This window comes from Geospiza fortis, unplaced genomic scaffold (genome assembly GCF_000277835.1).
Source record: "Geospiza fortis unplaced genomic scaffold, GeoFor_1.0 scaffold75, whole genome shotgun sequence".
NCBI lineage: Eukaryota > Metazoa > Chordata > Aves > Passeriformes > Thraupidae > Geospiza > Geospiza fortis.
In genome coordinates, this window is record NW_005054360.1 from 3,630,513 (window position 1) to 3,649,444 (window position 18,932).

At 39.7% G+C, this 18,932-nt stretch overlaps 1 protein-coding gene across 1 annotated transcript in view; it reads right to left on the reverse strand.

The window, feature by feature from the left end:
- Positions 1-16,530, reverse strand: part of NRP1 (neuropilin 1) — an 85,279-nt gene extending 68,749 nt beyond the window's left edge. Inside the window, exon 1 of the mRNA XM_031059310.1 lies at positions 16,459-16,530. Within this exon, the coding sequence (XP_030915170.1) occupies positions 16,459-16,530 (72 nt within the window). The remainder of the gene's footprint in view (positions 1-16,458) is intronic.
- Positions 16,531-18,932: the final 2,402 nt, after the last annotated feature.

Here is an 18,932-nt window from a genome sequence, read left to right on the forward strand (position 1 = left end):
GCATTTCTTCTTATGTATTTGGTTTTTCTAGTAGCAATTGCTCAGCTCACTAGCTTCACTGTCCCAGTGCAGACTGGTGGAAATACAAAGCAGAAATATGCATTTCTGAGATAATTTTACAGATGCTTAAGTAACCTGTATTTTTTTTTAAATTAGACTTCTGTTCTTTCTATGATGTCTTTATGATATGTGTATAACAGGATTTGAAAGTCAGGAGAAAAGCTGTAAAGAGACTTCAGAATTGTTGGGGTTTTGTCTGGTTTGTTTTTTTATTTTCCCTCCTCAAAAATATCTTTAAAAATGCCAGCTCTAAGTTCCCTGCAAAACCTATTGAAAGTACTCAGGGATACATGCTACTAATTTTTATATTTTGGGAAAAAAAGTATGCTGAGAATTTTTAACAAGACAACTTTTCTCCAAATAATCAGCTGCTTGTTAAAAAGAAAGAGTAACCACATAAACCCACAGCATCTCAGTGACAGTCTTTGCTCCTTTTACCCCATGGTGACATTATTTCACCAGTTTCCCAGGCACCATTCTTTGCTCAAGCTTCAACAGTAGACAAATTTTCAAATGGTAGGAAAAAAAATTAAATAAAAATGCTAAGCATATTTTACATTCTTTTTTGCTTAATATATAAAGGAGATAAAAAATTCAAAAGGCTTGGATTTGGTGCTTTTATTCTGGTACACCTTAAAAATAAACAATGCTATATAGTCTTGCTATAGTCTTGCTTCCATATACAGCCAAAAAATAACTAACCTGTAAGTACAAATTTTGCTTTTATATGAAGTAAATTAGTCAAAAAAACCCCATTTAAATTAAATTCTATCACTCTCCTAGTTTTCCTCCTTTATAGCAATAGCCTGCCCACACTTTCCATTGTCTGTGTAGTGACAGAATCGTAATTTATGGTGCTCTTCCTGGCTGCTATGCAGTTGTAAATGATACAATTTGGTTACTAAAAGGCTTTCTTCTAATGGATTTTTGCAAGTTAGAGGTCATGCAGCCCTGTGGAAGATTGGAGGATTTTTCAATTTTTTTTCTTTCATTTTGAAAAATTACTGACAGATAGTGAAGAAGTTTAGCTGTGAGACAAAGGGTAAGAAGAACAATTTGAAAAGAAGGAAGCTATAGAGATCAGCCCCACAACCTTCATATTCTAATGATCATGTTTTACTTTTGGCAGTTAACAAATGGATTTGGATTCTCCCACACTGGTGGCAACATATGATATCTGGGCTGCAGTAAATTAGTATCTATATTATTTTTTTCTCAGAGAAATAAAATTACTCTGGATTTTACTAGTTTATACTTGGAAACCAACATCCTGCTGTCATTTTTGCACTTTTCAATATCCTACCAGAGACCACAGCATATCACAAACAACTGGTCTTGTAAATAGGAGAAAGTACAGTCACAACTTGGAAATGGAGTTGCTGCCAAGGAAGCTCAGAAAGCAGCTTGCATGTCCCTCTGGACTTGGTAGCAGTTCTTTTCCATAAGTTTGTCAGAAGATGCTGTGCCAGGGATACAGTTGGCACGTTGGCATCCCTGTGAGAAGACTGAATGTGTCACCTCCGCAGCACCCAGACAGACTTGGCATCCAGCCCAGAATACTGAGTTTGCAAATTTGGATTTCCCATTTGGCAATTCTTCACTCAGTTACTGCTGTCAATGGTGTGGCAAATATTTCTTGTAATTTTATAGTCCTTTAGAGCTTATGGCAGAGAGATGTAAATATAAACATGGTGCTAGCCACTGAGTCTAGTTTCAGGTGAAAGACTCAAGCACGAGTTCAGATGTGAAAACAGGAGATGCCTGCCCAGAAGAGAGGACAGTCAGTGAATGTGCTCATGGAGCCACTTTGCCACGATGCAAAAAGCATTCCCTTTTTGCTTGCTTGGGTCTTTCCAGATACCCCATTTCTGTTTGCACCCTCTGTAGTGTGCAAAGCTTTTGGGTGGGAGACTGATAAATAGCCCTGCAAGAGCTCACACACATTTCCTGCTCCTCCCAGCTGCTGCCTGGACAGGCCATACTAGTTAGCACTAATTTTATGGTTTAGTAAAGCCATGTCTGGAAGAGATCTTTCCCTGTGGAAAGATAAAGGAATCTAGAATTCCTCTACAAAGTCTTTAAGGAATTGCAAAGAACTTGTACTTTTTTGGAAAGTGTAAGTTACAGTTTTAAGGAAAAGGCCAAACAATATCCATAAAATGAGCCCTGGGCAGTGAAAAACACAAAGAGCCACAGAATTCAAATTTTGGTGAATTTTCTAGCACCAGTTTCTATTAAGTGGTAAGAGTGCTTACATAGGGGTTCAGTTCTGAACATGCTGGAAACCCTGAAATGCACCATTGCATGTTGTACTGCAGAAAGTGAGGTGCAAGCGCTGGAAAGCCCTCTCTGCTCCTGAAGCCAGCCATTCTGCCAAGCTACACTCTGCTTCTACACATTTGCCTATTACCAGGGCAGTGACATCTCCTGCCTTTTTCCTTAAAAAATTCCTTTTCAAGAAATAGGCAGAACTCAGCTGAAATCTAAATATCTGCCATTTAATCTTATGAAACAGTTAATGAAATATAGAAAACTATAATTTACATCCAAGTATGCCATATTTTTCTGCAGCCTACTGTGATCTATATAGCTGTTATGAATACTTTGGCTATTCACCTGTTAGGATGAAAAAATTTCCCAAGTGTTTCTTTATTTTATCACTCTGATTCCACATCCAACCAAGCTGCTAAATTTCTCCCTGACATGAATTATCCACCTTGGTCAGAATATCTTTGGTTCTGAAAATTTTCCTCTTAGTATGTATATTTCTTTTGCCTTTATTTTATAAAGATTTTTTTTTATTCCTCACAAGTCTGCACTTTAGTTGAACAGAAGGCATCACAAGAAGAAATCTAAATAAAGAGCTTCAAGTTGTTCTGCACTGTGGCTTTGTGCCCCATTAGTTACTGAGGGTTAGAGGTGTGGGATTTACTGCAGTGCTTGTGGCACAAGGCAATCTGTATCCCAGAGCTAAAAGCTTAAAAGCTGCAGGCACTCGAGGGACACCAACCTTAATCCCAGTTTATTAGCAGCAAGAAAAAGAAGCACATGTTATAAAAAATAAAAAATTAGGCATAGCCCTGAACGGGCTGATTTTCTGTCTGTAACCTCAGCATCTGTTGCATTTCTCTTCATCTGAGCCTCCTCTGTGCAGCCTGAGCAGTCTCCAGGGCCTCCTGTAAGGCAACCCATCTCGTGGGCACTGGGGCACTGACCCATTGTGTGAAGACACATCAGCCTTCCCTGTAGCTGGGACTGTCAGTGCAGTGTCTGCACCAAGGGGATATAATTCCTCACACGTGGGCCTCACAAGACACCTTGATGGAGGTGAAGGCAGCATGCAGCCCTCAGAGGATCCTGGGTGACTGCTGTGTCCTCAACAAGTCTAAGCAGGGCACAAGTGCTCCCTGATCACTGGGTGGCATGGGAACTGCAGGGAGTTTCCCTTTTTAAGCCCATTCCCAGTGTGCTCAGTGACATGGGATCCTGCATGGTGTGTTCCTGCCAGGCTGCTTGCTCCTGTCCCACACTGCAGTCTTCTCAACGGAGAGTTCCTTCTCCATCTTTACAAATCATCTCTTGGTGTGGGTATGTCTTTGCCTGCCTTCCTTCCTTCCTTCCTTCCTTCCTTCCTTCCTTCCTTCCTTCCTTCCTTCCTTCCTTCCGCCACTTCCTTCCGCCACTTCCTTCCGCCACTTCCTTCCGCCACTTCTTTTTTCTCCAAGTCTATTAAAATGCCCAGCAGATATTTCTCCAAGGATGTACATGCGCACAATTTAATTAGGATGAGCCAGGCAGTGCAAGCTCCATGAGAAGGGAAAGGGGGAGTCAGTGCCCATGGCAGGAGCTTTTAAACTGATTTTGCCTGTACTGGATTCATGGTGCAGATGCAGCCCCCCGAGGGAGACAACAGATCATCTAAATCCCAGAGTTCTTTAAAGTGCTGGATATTTAAATGCACAATTTGCAATCGATTAATGATCTGTAATTTACCGTCAGTTTGGGGGGCCTTTGTTTCCATTGGTCTTTTGTGAGCTGGTGTTTTTATGGTGTTCACCCAGGGCCAAAATTCACTGGAGTTATTCATACAAAGGTCCTGTCAACCTAAGAGATTTCTGGGAATAAGGCCATTGGGATTTGGCCACTGTTCAGTAATTTACTAATGCCATTAACTGACGGTGGGTCTCCATTAAGAATGAACTACTGAGGGTCTATTTTAGTGCAAGACAATGCCGTATCGAAAAAGAGAAAAGATGTAACAAAGACATCAATGAATATCTACAGTTACCCACTGCAACAGTTAAATTCCAACTCATGTTAGCAGCAGTCTTGTTATTACACTGGTTTCTACAATAATTGAATGCATTGGGATTTGCACTTTCGTTTAAAATTAAGCTTTTAATTCTCTGCCGAACAAAGGAATCTGAAATGCTCCATATCTTAACCAATAACATTTCAAAACCCAGAAGTAACAAAAACAATCATCACCATTTTAAAATCTGAGTATCCTTCATCTTACCACACGCCCCTTGCATTTTGGCTCATGTTTTTTGAGTACCTGGGACTGGCAGAACTGAAGATCTGAACCAAATAAGATTGTATCTGCACTTTTATCTCTACAGCTCCACTGAGAACAATAGCCAGATCTTTATCTGCTGCAAATGAGATTAGGCCCTTTATACCAATGGATCTAAGTCGGTTTACACTGACATATGGCTAAAGAGGGTGCAAGTGGTGACAGAATATTTTACCTTGCATTTACTTGGGTCTATTCTATTAATATCAAATAAAATCTGGAAAATTCTTCAACAGAAATGAGAACACCAGGATTCACTTTTGGAATGCATATAACATTGTCATGCAGAAAATGAAGAAGAACAAGAGGTTATGGACTGGGTTTTGAAATTTTAGCACTACAATGTCCTAAGGGAAGTAAAAGCAAAATTCATCTGCTAAGGTCTTCAGCACATCTATTTGCAAAAAGCATTTCACCAATGAAAAGACTTGATCTCGAAGTCACAGTAAATTCCACTGATTTCACTGCTTGCCACATACTGTAATAAATTATAATATAATGATCCCAGTATATAAAAATGAAAACCTCTTCTGGGAAGAAACTTTCAATTTTAAACCTCTTCAGTGAGAAACTTCAGTTCATAACTTTCTGGCACAGAAAAATGTTATCTTTTCATGGAAAAGGTTTCTGTCTGTCAAATAAGACAAATTTACAAATGCTTGACTTCCACTTTAAGTGGGGGAAAAAGAAACACTTAGCAGTTTAAAGACTTCAGAGAGGAAGGAGCTTTCTAGTGTCAAACTGGTGAAGTTTAGTATTTATAGGAATTTCACATGCCTCTAATTACTCTAAACTCAGTTCCCAAGTAAAATATGCCATCTGGAAGATATTAGAGTCATTTACAACTTGTTCACTTCCCTATTTCACTGCAAAATCTTACCTCTTGCCAACTTTCCAGTGTTCTTCACAAAATGAAATGCAGCCTAATTTTTTCTGGTTGTTTAATAGTTACTTTATCTATGTTGAGACAGCTAAGGGTTTTAGAGACTGGAAAAATAGTTATATTTTTTAAAAACTAACTTTCTTATTACTCACTGTACCTCAAGCTTTTCATGTGGATGTTTCAGGCGTGAGGGTTATGCCTAGGCTTAGTTTAGCATTTAGCCACTAATTTGACATGGTTAGATTTGGAAAGATATCCTAGGTGATAAGAGATAGAAGAAAGATGACACAAACAGCCAACATGCATAAGAATAGGCTCTTTAAAGCAAAAAAAAAAAAAAAAAAAAAATCCAAAAACTCGACTATATGGTTTTGTTTTTGTTTCTATGACCTCCCAAGAGATGCCCATCAATCAGAAAACTTCTTGTTAGTACAGCAACTTCATCCAAGTATGCCAATCTGTTTATAAGTGAAGCTTTGCGACATTCCTCTGAGGTAAAGTTGTCATTCTCATTTTACATATGTGGAGACAGGAGAGAGAGACTGAGTGCCAGCAGTCTTATAGGAATTTTGCAAACAGCAAGGAACAAAGCTGAGATAGCCATATACTGAGTTTTAAACATAAGAGCCCAGTCTAGCTTCTCCCGAAAAAATGGAAAGATTCCTAGTGGCTTCTGTGGGTTTCAAATAAAGCTTCTTAACAGAGGCTTGGAACTTGGAAGTTTTCCTAAGCTATAGAATGACTGGAAGAAGGGGCTGCAAAGTCTCACACAGAATCACAAATACATTTCTGTAGGAGAACTAGACTAAATAACTTGCATACAGAGACTCATGCATATATACAGACTCACACTCACTGTACACCTCTATATCCATCAAACATTGTTTTCATGTGCCTAACAAGTTTAATGATTTGTGGTTGGATTAGTGCTCTGTGCATGTACTGCTGAATTCACTAAAAAGCCTACCTAATTGGTAAGTTAGAGAAGCCTTGGGTTTGCTTCCTCAAATGCCGAAAGAACAGAGAAAAAGCTGTATCAAATGGAGATCAGAATCAGTTGTGACTCCTTTTTCTTTCCATGAAAGGAGAAAAGAAATGCTTTAAAGTTATGGCAACCTTATAGCACTCCATTTGGGAGTTTGAACCACTGATTAATTTGTAATTATCCTTTGGGGAATCCATGTAGTATATTAATCACAACCTTAGGAACTCAACTTTTAAAACTATAAGGTAGATGTTAGCTTTTCACAGAAACTGTTAAAGTTCAGAACATAAAATAAGTTTCACACTTTGGAAACTCAGATATTTGTCCCTTGTGGGCTGTCTACAACCTCTCTGACCAATACCTGTAATTAATGAAACTAAAAGAGGCTAAAGGAGAAAGGAAATTACAGACATACATATCAGCTTTAGATCAGAAGTTATAGCAATTCTCTTCCATAGCAACCATGTCCTGAAGCTTTGTAAATACAGTAAAATGATGGGCATTTTCATTTACTTCCAGTTAGGAACTACATAGGGGAATATTAAGGATGCAGTTTTAGGCACTTGGAGTTCAATATTTCTCGGTGTTGTTCCCTTTGTTGTGATTTCTGCATCACATGCCCTGTGGGCAGACCTTGGGCCAAGTGGAAAATCCACTGTGGGGTTAGTGTCTTCCACATATTTAGTCTGTAGTGATAGAAATGACTGCTGTGGGTCTTCATTGCCTGAAAGGGTGACACATGTAAATGATTGGATTAATTTTTTGCTGAGACTCAAACCTGTATATAGCCACACGACTAGGCATATGTACAAACAAGTGGAGTTATTGGAAAATGTCCAGCTTTGCTTTTGAAACTTTTTGGCTTGTCAGTGTTTCATCATGTGCATATATTAGAGTTTTTCCTGTGGATTTTTACTGGGGAAAGGAGGGTCAGACTCTTTTGAGCTATCACTGAAGAAAAAAAGAGTTTGAACTACATAAAGGAGATCCAAACTTTCAAACTTTTTTCTGTATTGAAAACAGAGTCCTTAAGTGTGTGAGATACGTGGCATTATTAGGTAAACATTCTCATAATGCTGAGAAGATCTTTGGCAGACTATTGTAACATCTAGATGAAAACCATCTCCATACTTCTTTCTTATAATACAAACTTGGGAAGGCGAAGTGCCTGGCCATAACATCTAGGAGTGCTCTCTGGCACAGCAGGCACACAAAGCTGAATAAGAAACATTTGTAGTTCAGAGATCAGCCCACTTACAACGTCTGCATGTTTCCTGGCGAGCTGTTATCTAAGCACAAAATCATTTGGTTGTGTACATTGCCACTTTAACAAACAACCCTTAAGCACATGAGTAATACTTAGGGTTGGCAACTTTAAAGGAGCCCTGGCTTTGTGAAATCTGAATGATATTTCCTACGAGCAGTGCAGGGAACAGTTACTCAAGGATGGTGCTTTCAAATTCCAGGCTTCTGATCTGACTAAGTGTGGTTGAAGAGCTGCCTGAAAAGGTCCCATGGCTTGTCTTCTGTTTTGCAACTGGGACGTGTATGCACATATGTGTGTGTTTCTGTGTGTATATTTTTATATTCTTTATACAAGAAGAGACCTGAATAATTTCAGATGTTTTTTCCTAAAGTTCATCCTCAGCCAGAGAACAGCCTGGGAAACTTCTCAGCCTGGAAGACGTTCATTTCAAAACCACTAAAGCAGATGAGAGCAGGGAAGCAGAGTGTCTGTGTAGATTTAAACTATAGTAATTGCCAACCAATGCTTTTCTATTAATTTGTTGTCTAACTTCGGTAGAGACATTATAAATAAAACCCCTGTTGATAATGCATGACTTATGCATGTCCTTACAGGTGTAGTCTGATTTTGCACACATCAGTGTGTCAATCCAACATGAGTGCAACCTCTCCCTGAGATTATGCTCTTGAAATCTGCATTAGGAAATTCAATATTACCCTCAGAATTATCATTTTCTTATAAAGTATGATTACTTAATGTTTATTGCAAGCAGATCACTATTTAAAGTGTTTCAGAGTTACAGTACTTTGTTTTTGTAATGGAGCTCCAGTTAAAGTGTACCATTTTGAAACACCAGGATATAAAAGTTTGTCCCATCAAGCAACTTTATTGCTATTTTATTGTGGGTATCCTAGAACTGAAACGTATATATAACTTAAATAAATGTATTTATCTTATGATAAAATATACCATAGATGCTTAAATCTGCTAAGCCTGAATTCAGTTAATTTTTATCCTGTATCAAAGAGAATGTCACAGTTTTTATGTGTTTTGTGACCTCAAGATTTATATGGGTCTTAAGAAATAACTATGTCTTTAGAAAAGAGGAAAACAGTGGCCAATAAACATTCCCAGTAGCCTAAAAACAGGAACAGCTTGTTAGCTGAGGTCAGCCATATGACCCAGTGCCCAGTGAAACTGCATTGTTATAGCTGGAATGTGGGGCAAACCAGCTATGCAAAAAAAAACCCACCCCAGTGATTCACCTTTCATAAAAATGTCTTACCAAGAGAGGCATGTGATAATGACTTACAGGAAGGAAAATGTGCACAGCAGATCAGCGAAGGAAAATGTGCACAGCAGATCAGCACCATCTCTGCTACAGATTTAGAGGGTTTAGTGGCATTGCATCTGAGGTGCATTGCCCTACACTAATTTAAAATGGAAAACTAAGTGGAAAACCTACCAGAATTCACAAGGGTTTGCTGAAAAATTTGTTTTCCATTGTTTTCTTCTGGTACTTAATACTTTGGAAAGCAAGCAGGGTAATGGACATACAAATGACACAAACATATACACAGCTCATGGGCTTCAGTAATTGGGACCATACTGAATACATGCATGCCAGCTCAAATCCCCAGCGGGAGCTGCACAAATGTCAAGGAAGTATTCATTAAATGGGACTGAGTTTGTCTTCTTTCCACTTCCTTTTCCTCCCTCATCAGTGCAACTTCTTGAGCTGTACTCTCTCTTAAGTCTGCTGAGCATTTGGGCTCATACTCAGTGGACGCTAGATCTATTTTGGAGTGGCACGGCTGTGAGATGACCCCTGCCTTTGAAATCAGGGCAATGTAAAACCTAAGTCAGGAGTACCACACTCACAAAGAAATTGCTGCTTTTGAGGTCAGAAGTAATGTTCTCCTAGAACCACTCTCCCATCCTTGTACAGGCTGCTTGGACAGCTGTAATCAAGAAAAAGACGCTCTTCAGGAAAGAGCTGTTACTGGGTCCAAGAAAGTATGGATTACGATGTTGATATGTTTTGTGCATTTCATGGGTCAGGCTTCTGCCCTTGCTTTCTACTTAGAGAAATGGACAGTGTGACATGGGGCTATAATAATATATTACCTGACAGACCAAGGGGATCTGCAAATAACTGAATGAATTGCAAACAAAAATGGCATTGCATCTTCTTTCCTTTTGTAACCCATAAGGGAGTGGTGTTCTAAGTCTTCTTTAATTAATTACAATAAATAAGCCTTGAAAGGCAATAAACCATTATACAGCTGAGGAAAACACTCTGCAATTAAATGGACAAAATACTGATTTGATGGCTTTTGTTTAGTTTACACTTTCAGTAGGCATTTATAAATGCTTTTACTTTTGTTTGCCTACTTAGTGTTGATAAGCACATACAAGAGCAACCTGTGTAAGACTCTGTGGTATTAAGCATTGATTCTTTCCTCTCCTTCACTCCTGGCAAGCAGCACACTAACTCAGACAGACAAGCCGTGAAATGTGTTTGGGCCGGATCCTCTCGTACGTGCAGAGAATCTGCGCGAGATAACGCCAGGCTTTCCTTTATGGTTTAATAATGCAAAAGACAGGCTTTCACACACTGGGGAGAACAAGGTTTGTTTGCCTTATGCATTCTTAAAGGTATAAATTGCCCAAAACAGTAGTAGGAAGTCTGGGAAGGAAATGAGATAATACACCATCCCTTTCCTCACTTTGAGCGTTCTGAGCAGGCTGACAGAGAGGACTGACTTGCACAGAGGGACTTGGGGACTCCTTTTGGCAGCACAGCCTCCATCCTTCTGTGGCAAACACTCCCCGTGCTGTGTCTGAGGTGGTGCAGACCCCAGGGTGCTGCATGCAGGGCACACTGTGCCCCTCTGGAGCTGTCCTCCCTGGCCAGCAGTGCTGCCAGACACTGTCACCTTGCAGGCTAGCAGTGACAGAGGAACCTGTGGGTTTGCTCTACCCAAATAACCAACAGCTCACCCAGCTTTGAGCCAGGTGGTAAATGCATCATGTTCAGCCCCTACTCTGAATAAAAGTGTGGATACCTGGCAGGGGAGGGTCTGTAGCTGGAAAGGTCTCAACCTTTGTGTCAAAATCACTTGTTTGTATCTCAGACTGAAACATTATTTTCATAATTTTTAAACACAAACCCTTCATGTCTGAACAGCTCGTGGGTTTCATGCTGCTGAGTCTAGGTGTCCCTCCTAGTCCCCCTTTAAAATTTTACAGTGTAACATAACCTCATTTTGTTACACTGTAAACATTTCCAAGATACAGGATCCTGTTTTTTATTATGGGGGGAAATGGTAATAACCCCCCTCTTCCCTGAAACATGCAGAAAACCCCATCAACAAATTAATTGTACACATTCCTCATTAGCTTTAACCCGGATTTGGTCTCATGGGCACTGTAAAGCTAGTCCCTCTTTCTCCCTGAACAAAGGGATGTTAGGAGACTTACAAACCACTGGAGAGGCACAATCCTGCCTGACTCACAGTACCAACATGTTGCAATGAACAGATTCCTGAAACAGCTCCACCCGAATTGTATTTTCACGTATTTGGCATATAACATGTTTTTCAGCTTTTCCTCAATTACTGCACATTACTCCTCAAACAGATACCACAAAGTGTCCTCAGTCCTTACATGTTTGCAGCATGGCTACTATAGGAACCACTCCAGCCAGACAACTTTGAGAAAAATTTCAAACCTTAGTCCCTTCCCCCTGTAAAAATTCCACTTGGGAATTAACAAAAATCAGAACTAGCAGACGGATAATAGACAAAATGATGAAGGATTACCTCTTTTTTCCCCACAGGGATAAGGATCATGGAAACATGTCTCATGCCAGCAACAAAAGGATATGTCAGCTGGAAAGAACCTAAGGTTTCTACACAGCCCTGTGCTCTGGGAAAAGCATGGTATTGCTTGTTAATGGTGCTGCTGAGAGCAGTGATAAACTCTACCAAAAACTGCAATCCTTGCATTTGGAGATGTGATTACAACACATGTCTGAACTGTTTTTATTTAACTGGCTGAGGAACTTACAATGTCATGGACTCTGCTCAGTGCTGAATGTTCCCACCAGGAGCAATAAATCCTGTGCCACCACGGCTTTGCCACTGACTGGGCCAGAGTCTGGCACCACTATGGATGCTGCAGTCACACTTTGCAGTGCAGTGCAGATGCAAACACCCAACCTGCAGCAGAAGAGAAGCTGGGAGTCATTCTGCTTTCATCAGAGCCACTGTCTGGGAAGGCAGGAGCATTGGAAAGGAATTGGGTTGCCCAGGGGTTGCCTGTTCAGTCAGCTGTATGCTTTCTGGTTTGTTACAGCTCTGTTCTGTTCACACTGTAGTTAGCAGGGCCATAAAGCTGTGAGATTAGAGAGACAGTTGGTATTTTAAGATGCAAATGTGAGCCTAGATGACCCTCAGTACGATGGGGCTTAGTTAGGTCATTTAGGGACATAGGAGCTGATGGGTGAAAGTGGGCAGACGCTGGACTGGAAGGCTGAAAGCAAGCTCTTTACATCTGCCATGGCTATTCAGTGAAGCCAAGTGTCAGCTAACTTCCCTGTGCCACAGCTTTCTGGACTCGAAAATCAGATATTGATATTTCCCTGAAAGAGTTTGAAGTCACAGGATGAACAGAGATGGCCACAGTACTAGTGACACTGGCATTAATTTTGTGATTCAGTACATCTCTTGTAAATAGATATATTTAGTTGACAGCTCTCCATTCTTGCTTCTAACCCTTTTTAGCTGTGATTTCAAATTTTTTGCCCTTGAAGATGGACAATAATAAGAACAAAGAGACCTCAAATACCATGTATTTTTGTGACTCTCCATTCCAAAACATTTATACAGTGTTTTGCTACCTTTGCCAAACCTTCTTCTATGAAGCCCATTGTAACAAGCAACAACATTTCTTTATAACCCAGAAATAATCATTGATGTAGCCTTGCCTAGATGTGCAGGGATTTAGACAATTAATACTCAGAAGTATTAATAAACCCCCTGCATAAATCCCTAGGTGGGGAAGAAACAACCGTGTATACCCAAGCTCCTTAGGGTAGGTACTTACAAGGAGCCTGAAAAAACAAAGGATTTGGGGCACAGTCTGTACTTCAGCAGAAAATGAGTGTTTGACTTCTGGGAGACCCAGAGTTACTCTGAGTTACCCTGAGTGACCTGTTGCTTTGGAGAACTGGTTATCTGAAGGACGTGCTCTGGCACGTCATGGTAGGGTGCCCCAGCAGGTTATCCACTCTTGTTCTACTCCTGACTAAACACACTGGGCAAGTGGATTCAAAGGGTTTCTGCTTTGAAGAGGAGTATTTCCAGTACCTGAGCTCAGGTGTGAGAGGTTGGCCAGCTTTCCCCCAGACTATCTAAATAAGTGATGACGATGATTATACTGCTGTCAGTAAATTAGAGTAGGAAAAAAGGAGGTGTGCTACCCCCTTCATAATCCTGGCAGGATTTTCTATTTGAATCTCATTTTATTATGCTTTTTTACTCTGATAATCTAGTAATTTTGCTGTGAGGTGGAGTCTTTCCACATAAAGTTATTGCAAAAAAACCTCTTGTTGCATAAAAGCGTTAGCTAAATTGTATTGAGATTATAGATTGCATACACACCATGAAGTTGTCAAAACATTGTGATTTGATTAATGAGGCTGTTAATTTTCAGACTTGTCTCCCATACAGATCTCGAGCCTCTTCAGTCACATCAAGACTCGTGAGGTTAACGATATTCCCTGCCAGCCTTAGCATGAGTCTGTCACGTTATAAATGTCTCTCCCTTCATTTGCCATGTAGGAATTGTCTGAGGTACCTGGGGCAACATGAGAGGATGAGAGCACATTAGCAAACCCTTTGCTATGGGGAGGCATTCTGAATGTGACATGCCTTTCACCTAGTATGACCAGCACCCTTTGCACCCAGATCCTTGCTCCTCCTCAACATGCATTTTGTCTCCCAATGCCTTTAATCCTTAGGGATGCAAGTCCTGCTCTGTTCAATTTTGCAGTCTTCTGCCCGTCTGCATTTAGCCAACGTAATTGTGAGAAGAAAATCAGGGAGTTAGTATAAGGTAAGTGAACATGGTTTCTTATTAATTGAATCCTAAAAATAGCCTGTTTTGTTTTCCTAAATCTGCAATATCTGTGTTATTCTGCAAAGAATCCCAAAGGCATTAACATAAGTAAGGAACACAGAACAGTCCTGAGATCTTTTTCCCCCTTCTTTCAGCCCATCCTTCATACAGACAGACACACAGACATGCAAATCCATGATTAGGAAGCATGGTTCAAACTGCTTTTAAGTGTAACTGTTAATCATGTGTATATTGATGACCTTCTATTTGTATTTCTTTCATGCTAAGCACATAAGTCTTGACTGATTGGAGCTTTTTAAATCGGTACTATCCGCTACTTGTACGATTTAGAAACATGAATTACTCACTAAGCTAGAGAATTTTAATATTCAGCCAGTCTCATATTCAGGCCATATGCTCTACCATACAAAATCTGAGATAAAAACGACAGCAGCAAGAATTTATATGAACATGACTTATTTTAAGAATTAGACTGTGCAGCCCTGCTTTTGCTGACGTCAGTGAGACTATTCATGCACAAGGATTTAGCAGCACAGAGGTTACACACAGAGCTTGGGAAAACGGTTTTAATGTTCCGCAGTATGACATCAGGTTGGAACTGTATCTGTCTTTCAGCAATAAAGCCAATCCAAATAACAAGAAAAACAATCTCTGCTTATATGGTTTTAACAATTTCAATTGTTGAAAACTCAAAAAGGCCTTTTAGCATATGTATGTGAATTAGAAATGCTCAATTCTTAAAGGTGAATTGCTTAACAGAATTACAGATAAGCCATTCTGTGTTCCCCAAGTGCTTATCAGCTTCACCTAAGCAGGTTTCTGGGTTATTTTTCGTCAAATAAGTTTTATTTCAGTCAATATAGGTTAAGAACCTGTTATAAATCCCCCAGTTTCTGCATGACTCAAATACCTTTGTATATTACACTGTTGTACAAAAACACATTTTCAAATGGTGTCCAGTATTTCTACTGGAGAGCAGAAATACAATTTCTACATGCAATTGCACCAGCCTGTCAAAATCAGCATAAAGGAAGAGAAGAAAACAGGCTATGTGGTATGTTTTGCTATTGTCAAACCCAAGAGGGCATCTCACCTAATAATTTAAATGAGATCCTGTTGCCTGACATTTTTAAAGCCTTTTGATCTCTTTCTTCTGGTTGCCTGGGTTGTGGCTCTGTAGGGTGCAGTAGACAGAGAGCTATGGATTAAACACCATGTTGCCTATGCCCCCCTTCTCTTTGCCAAAACCCCTGTTAGTGGACAAAATGAATGTTTGCTTTTATGAAACACTACTCCACTGGAGATGGTGGAGAACAGCCTTTACTAAAGGTTTTTAGACATGGGCCAATCTATAAAACTGCCAAGTTCAGATTTTCTGTTATTATCAATAGTTCTTAGGCCCTTTGTTAAGAAGATTTGAAATTTTGTTGGCACAAATTAGGGACTGAGATTAATCTGATTTTGAAAATCAACATAATACTCACTGGATGCCCAAAATCATGTAGAGGGGGTTGTTTTGCAATTTACTGCACTTGGATATAATGCTAGGAAATGACAAATTTATCTTTCCAGAACAAGGACAGAAAGAAAGATACCTTATTATCACTGGTTCAGTGAGAGTAGATAAGCCTGAACAATTTGAGGATAAAAAACTTAGCAGAATGTTTAGAACTTGAGCCACACATTAGGCATTTTCTCACTGAATGCAATGTCAGCACGATCATTAACTTCAATAGAAGAAGACATTGCTTAAAAATTTAGAGATATTGAATTATAACAAGAATTTTGTGAAAAAAAAAAAGAAAAAGAAATAGGCATGAGAAATCATAGAGATTGGGAGCAGACCTTTTTTCTGTTGTAACCCAATTAGTTTCTAAAGAATTATACGAAGCATTACTACGGGCCCTTATATTTCCAGTGGCTCAGATTTAGCTAGGAGATTGTAAATTGCTTTGTGGCGAACAGCTCAAAGCATTTGCATTCAATTTACATTTAGAACATGTAACACAAGCTGAGAAGAGGTTGTAAAAGTCCTTTCAGAAGGCTCCATTTTATCTGTACATAAGCATTAGCTCCAAGCATATCTGTGAGATCCGTCGGCTCCTTTGGTTTGGCAGAAGCCTCTGGGGGAGCCGGGTGCCACTCCCCCTTCACAGAGAAATGCTTATTAATTATTCTCCCAACCAGCACTGATAGAAAAGTGTCACTTCCAGCCTTGACTGTCTCCCCTGACAGCCTGCTACTTTGTTTAAGTGATCTCACAGTTACAACATTTTTCATAATATTTAACCTAAATTTTCCTTGCTGCAGATTAATCCTACTCCTTCTCTTATCAAGTAGAATAACTTCACGGCTTGCAGACAGCATTTCTAACATGAAACAGGGATCTAAGCAAGGGCTCTTTCTAAGAGTACATGATGTCAAACTGACCTTTGACTCTCACACTTTAAATACATCTCTTGGCATCCTGTGCAGAAGAAAACAGACACCACTTGTTTCCTAAGGATTTTACAACTGGCTTGGGCTAATTAATCAGTCTCCAGCACACACAGCTCTGTGCTTACCTGGCTGGAGGAAGTGCAGATCACAGGAGCAAAGTGAAGCTTCTCAGATCTGTTGTTCTCCAGGTACTTCATTAGTTACCAAACAGACAAAGCGAAATCTCCTTATGGCTGCTTCTTCCTTTCTGCTACTGTGCAGCAATCCCATTACCCATTTGACTATTTCATTATATGCAAAAATAGATTTTGGTTCCATGGCCCATTTCGATTCCTGGTGTAGTTTAGCCAAAGCCAGTGAAATTCCAGTAGGAACAATTCAGCCCACTGTCTTTAAGCATTTAACCATCTGCACAAAAACCACAAAAGAGACGCCCAAACCAAAACCACTCATTTACATAATAAGGATGTGAACCTACTACAGCCATGTGAAACTATCATTTTTCACATGTGCTTGTGAATCTTTTCCCAGGCTTTTCCAGAGGGAGGGGCAATCTGAGGGCTGGGATATACGAAGCGAAGAGAAATGTGTGGGTGGGAAAACCAAGAGTTTTAATTTTTTTCCTTTTATTCTGTAAGAAATATGCAGCAATTACTTCTGTATTTTAAAGAAATGGTAAAAATACCCAGAGGTTATAGAATGATGCTTTTCCTTAATGTTTATACAAATATAAACATTCATCTAAAATAAATACAGAAGTAACTGGAATACACCCACCTCGACAATTACAAAATCACTTTCCCATGGGTAAATTTTATCATATCCCCATCTGTTAGAACTTGGATTGTGCCATGAACCATTATGGCTTATATCCCTTAATTATTTTGTATCATATGAAATGTAATTGTGGATATTCCATGTCTTCATTGAAAATCCCTAATTTTCTTTTGTAAAGCTACCTATATACTTGGCCTAGTTCTCTGTTGTGGAAATGAATTCCCAGGGTTAATTAGGTATAACAGAGTAAGCTGCAGTCCCAATCCCACAGTCTCTACGTAAGTTAAATTCCCACAGAGAGAACAGAACTTTTTCCAGGCTGAGAAGAAAACAAAAAGGAAAAACATGCTGAGTGTGTCTGAGACCAGGACCCCCAACAGAGACATGCAACAACTGCCCTGGGCAGAGGATCATGACAGACAGGTTACTCAACAGGGAACCCAAAATTCTGCACTCTGCAACCACACTCTCCTCTCTGGCATCTAGCCAAACTCTTCAGACTTTGGTAGCAGAGGGCATGGCAGCACAAAGGTGATTCTGACAGGAGGGGAAAAGACGTTACTGAATGGAGAATCTCAGCTCTTAAAGAGCAAGAAGTCTGCACTTGGAAAATATGTTCAAGTCTTTCTCACAGAGCTTTTCTGGTCCTGCTTGCAAGATGTGCATCCTGTCCTGTCCCACCACTCCAGCTCCACCAAAGCTGAAAACTGACACAGCTCCATTAGTTTAAGTGGAGGCAATTTAACCCGCTGAGGTCTAGCTCAAGGCAAGTCCTCCTAGTGCATAAACATGCAGCAGTAGGTATATTTAATAGCTGCTTTTATACCTTGCAGCTGAATTGTGGAATTCCTTGAGTGAAGAATGTGGCATTCATAAACTATGGTGGTTTGACAAAACTCACATAAGACCAGAAAGTGCAAATCTCCCTGTGTATCCTATGGGCAACCAGATAACTTGCTTCTGAAGCAGCTATGCCAGACTCCTGAGAGCAAAGGGAATCTATACTCCTGGGGTGTATTCCTAAAAGAAATAGTGCTTACGATATTACCAGGTAGCTGATGAAAATTGTGATTTTGACTTGAAGACACGGATTTTATTTTTCTAAGAACATTCTTCCATGACTTTGAACTAATACCTGTTTTAAAGCTGTGGCAGTTTTCTCATACTGTGCAGCTGCTTTGTCCCTTGGTCAAAAAACAGACTTACTATGGCAGACATGAAAACATCATGAATGTATTTTCATGACAGTTCAGCAGAAAGCCTCAGATCCTCAAATCCAAAAGGCTGATATAAAAAAGAAGATAGACAACCTTTGTTTGAATTACAGGGCTCTCCTGACAGAAAAGAGGTAATGGATTTCTTACACATCATTTCTTACTGGATATTAGATATCCTCTAATAGACTCACAATAAACTGCAGCAGATGTTTGAAAAGCACATAATTTGCAATTGATTACACACATATATCACAAATCAAACATTATACAAATAATAGCTTCTCTGTAATCATATTGCTTTTGTGAATGAGAGATTCAACTATTCAAGTATTGGTTTAATTTTTATAACTGGTCTTCTACAGTGTCCCAGCTTTGACTATAATAGAGTCAATGTTCTTTCTAGTGGGTAGTACAGTGCTTTATTTTGAATTTAAGCTAAAAATTATATTGATAACAGTGATCTTTCAGTTGTTCCTGAGCAGTGTTTACACTAAACAGTGTTTACACAGTGTTTACTTTCAGCTTCTCACATCACCTGACAAGGCAGTAGGCTGGGGGTACAAGAACTGGGAAGAGACACAGCTGGGACACCTGACCAAAAGGAT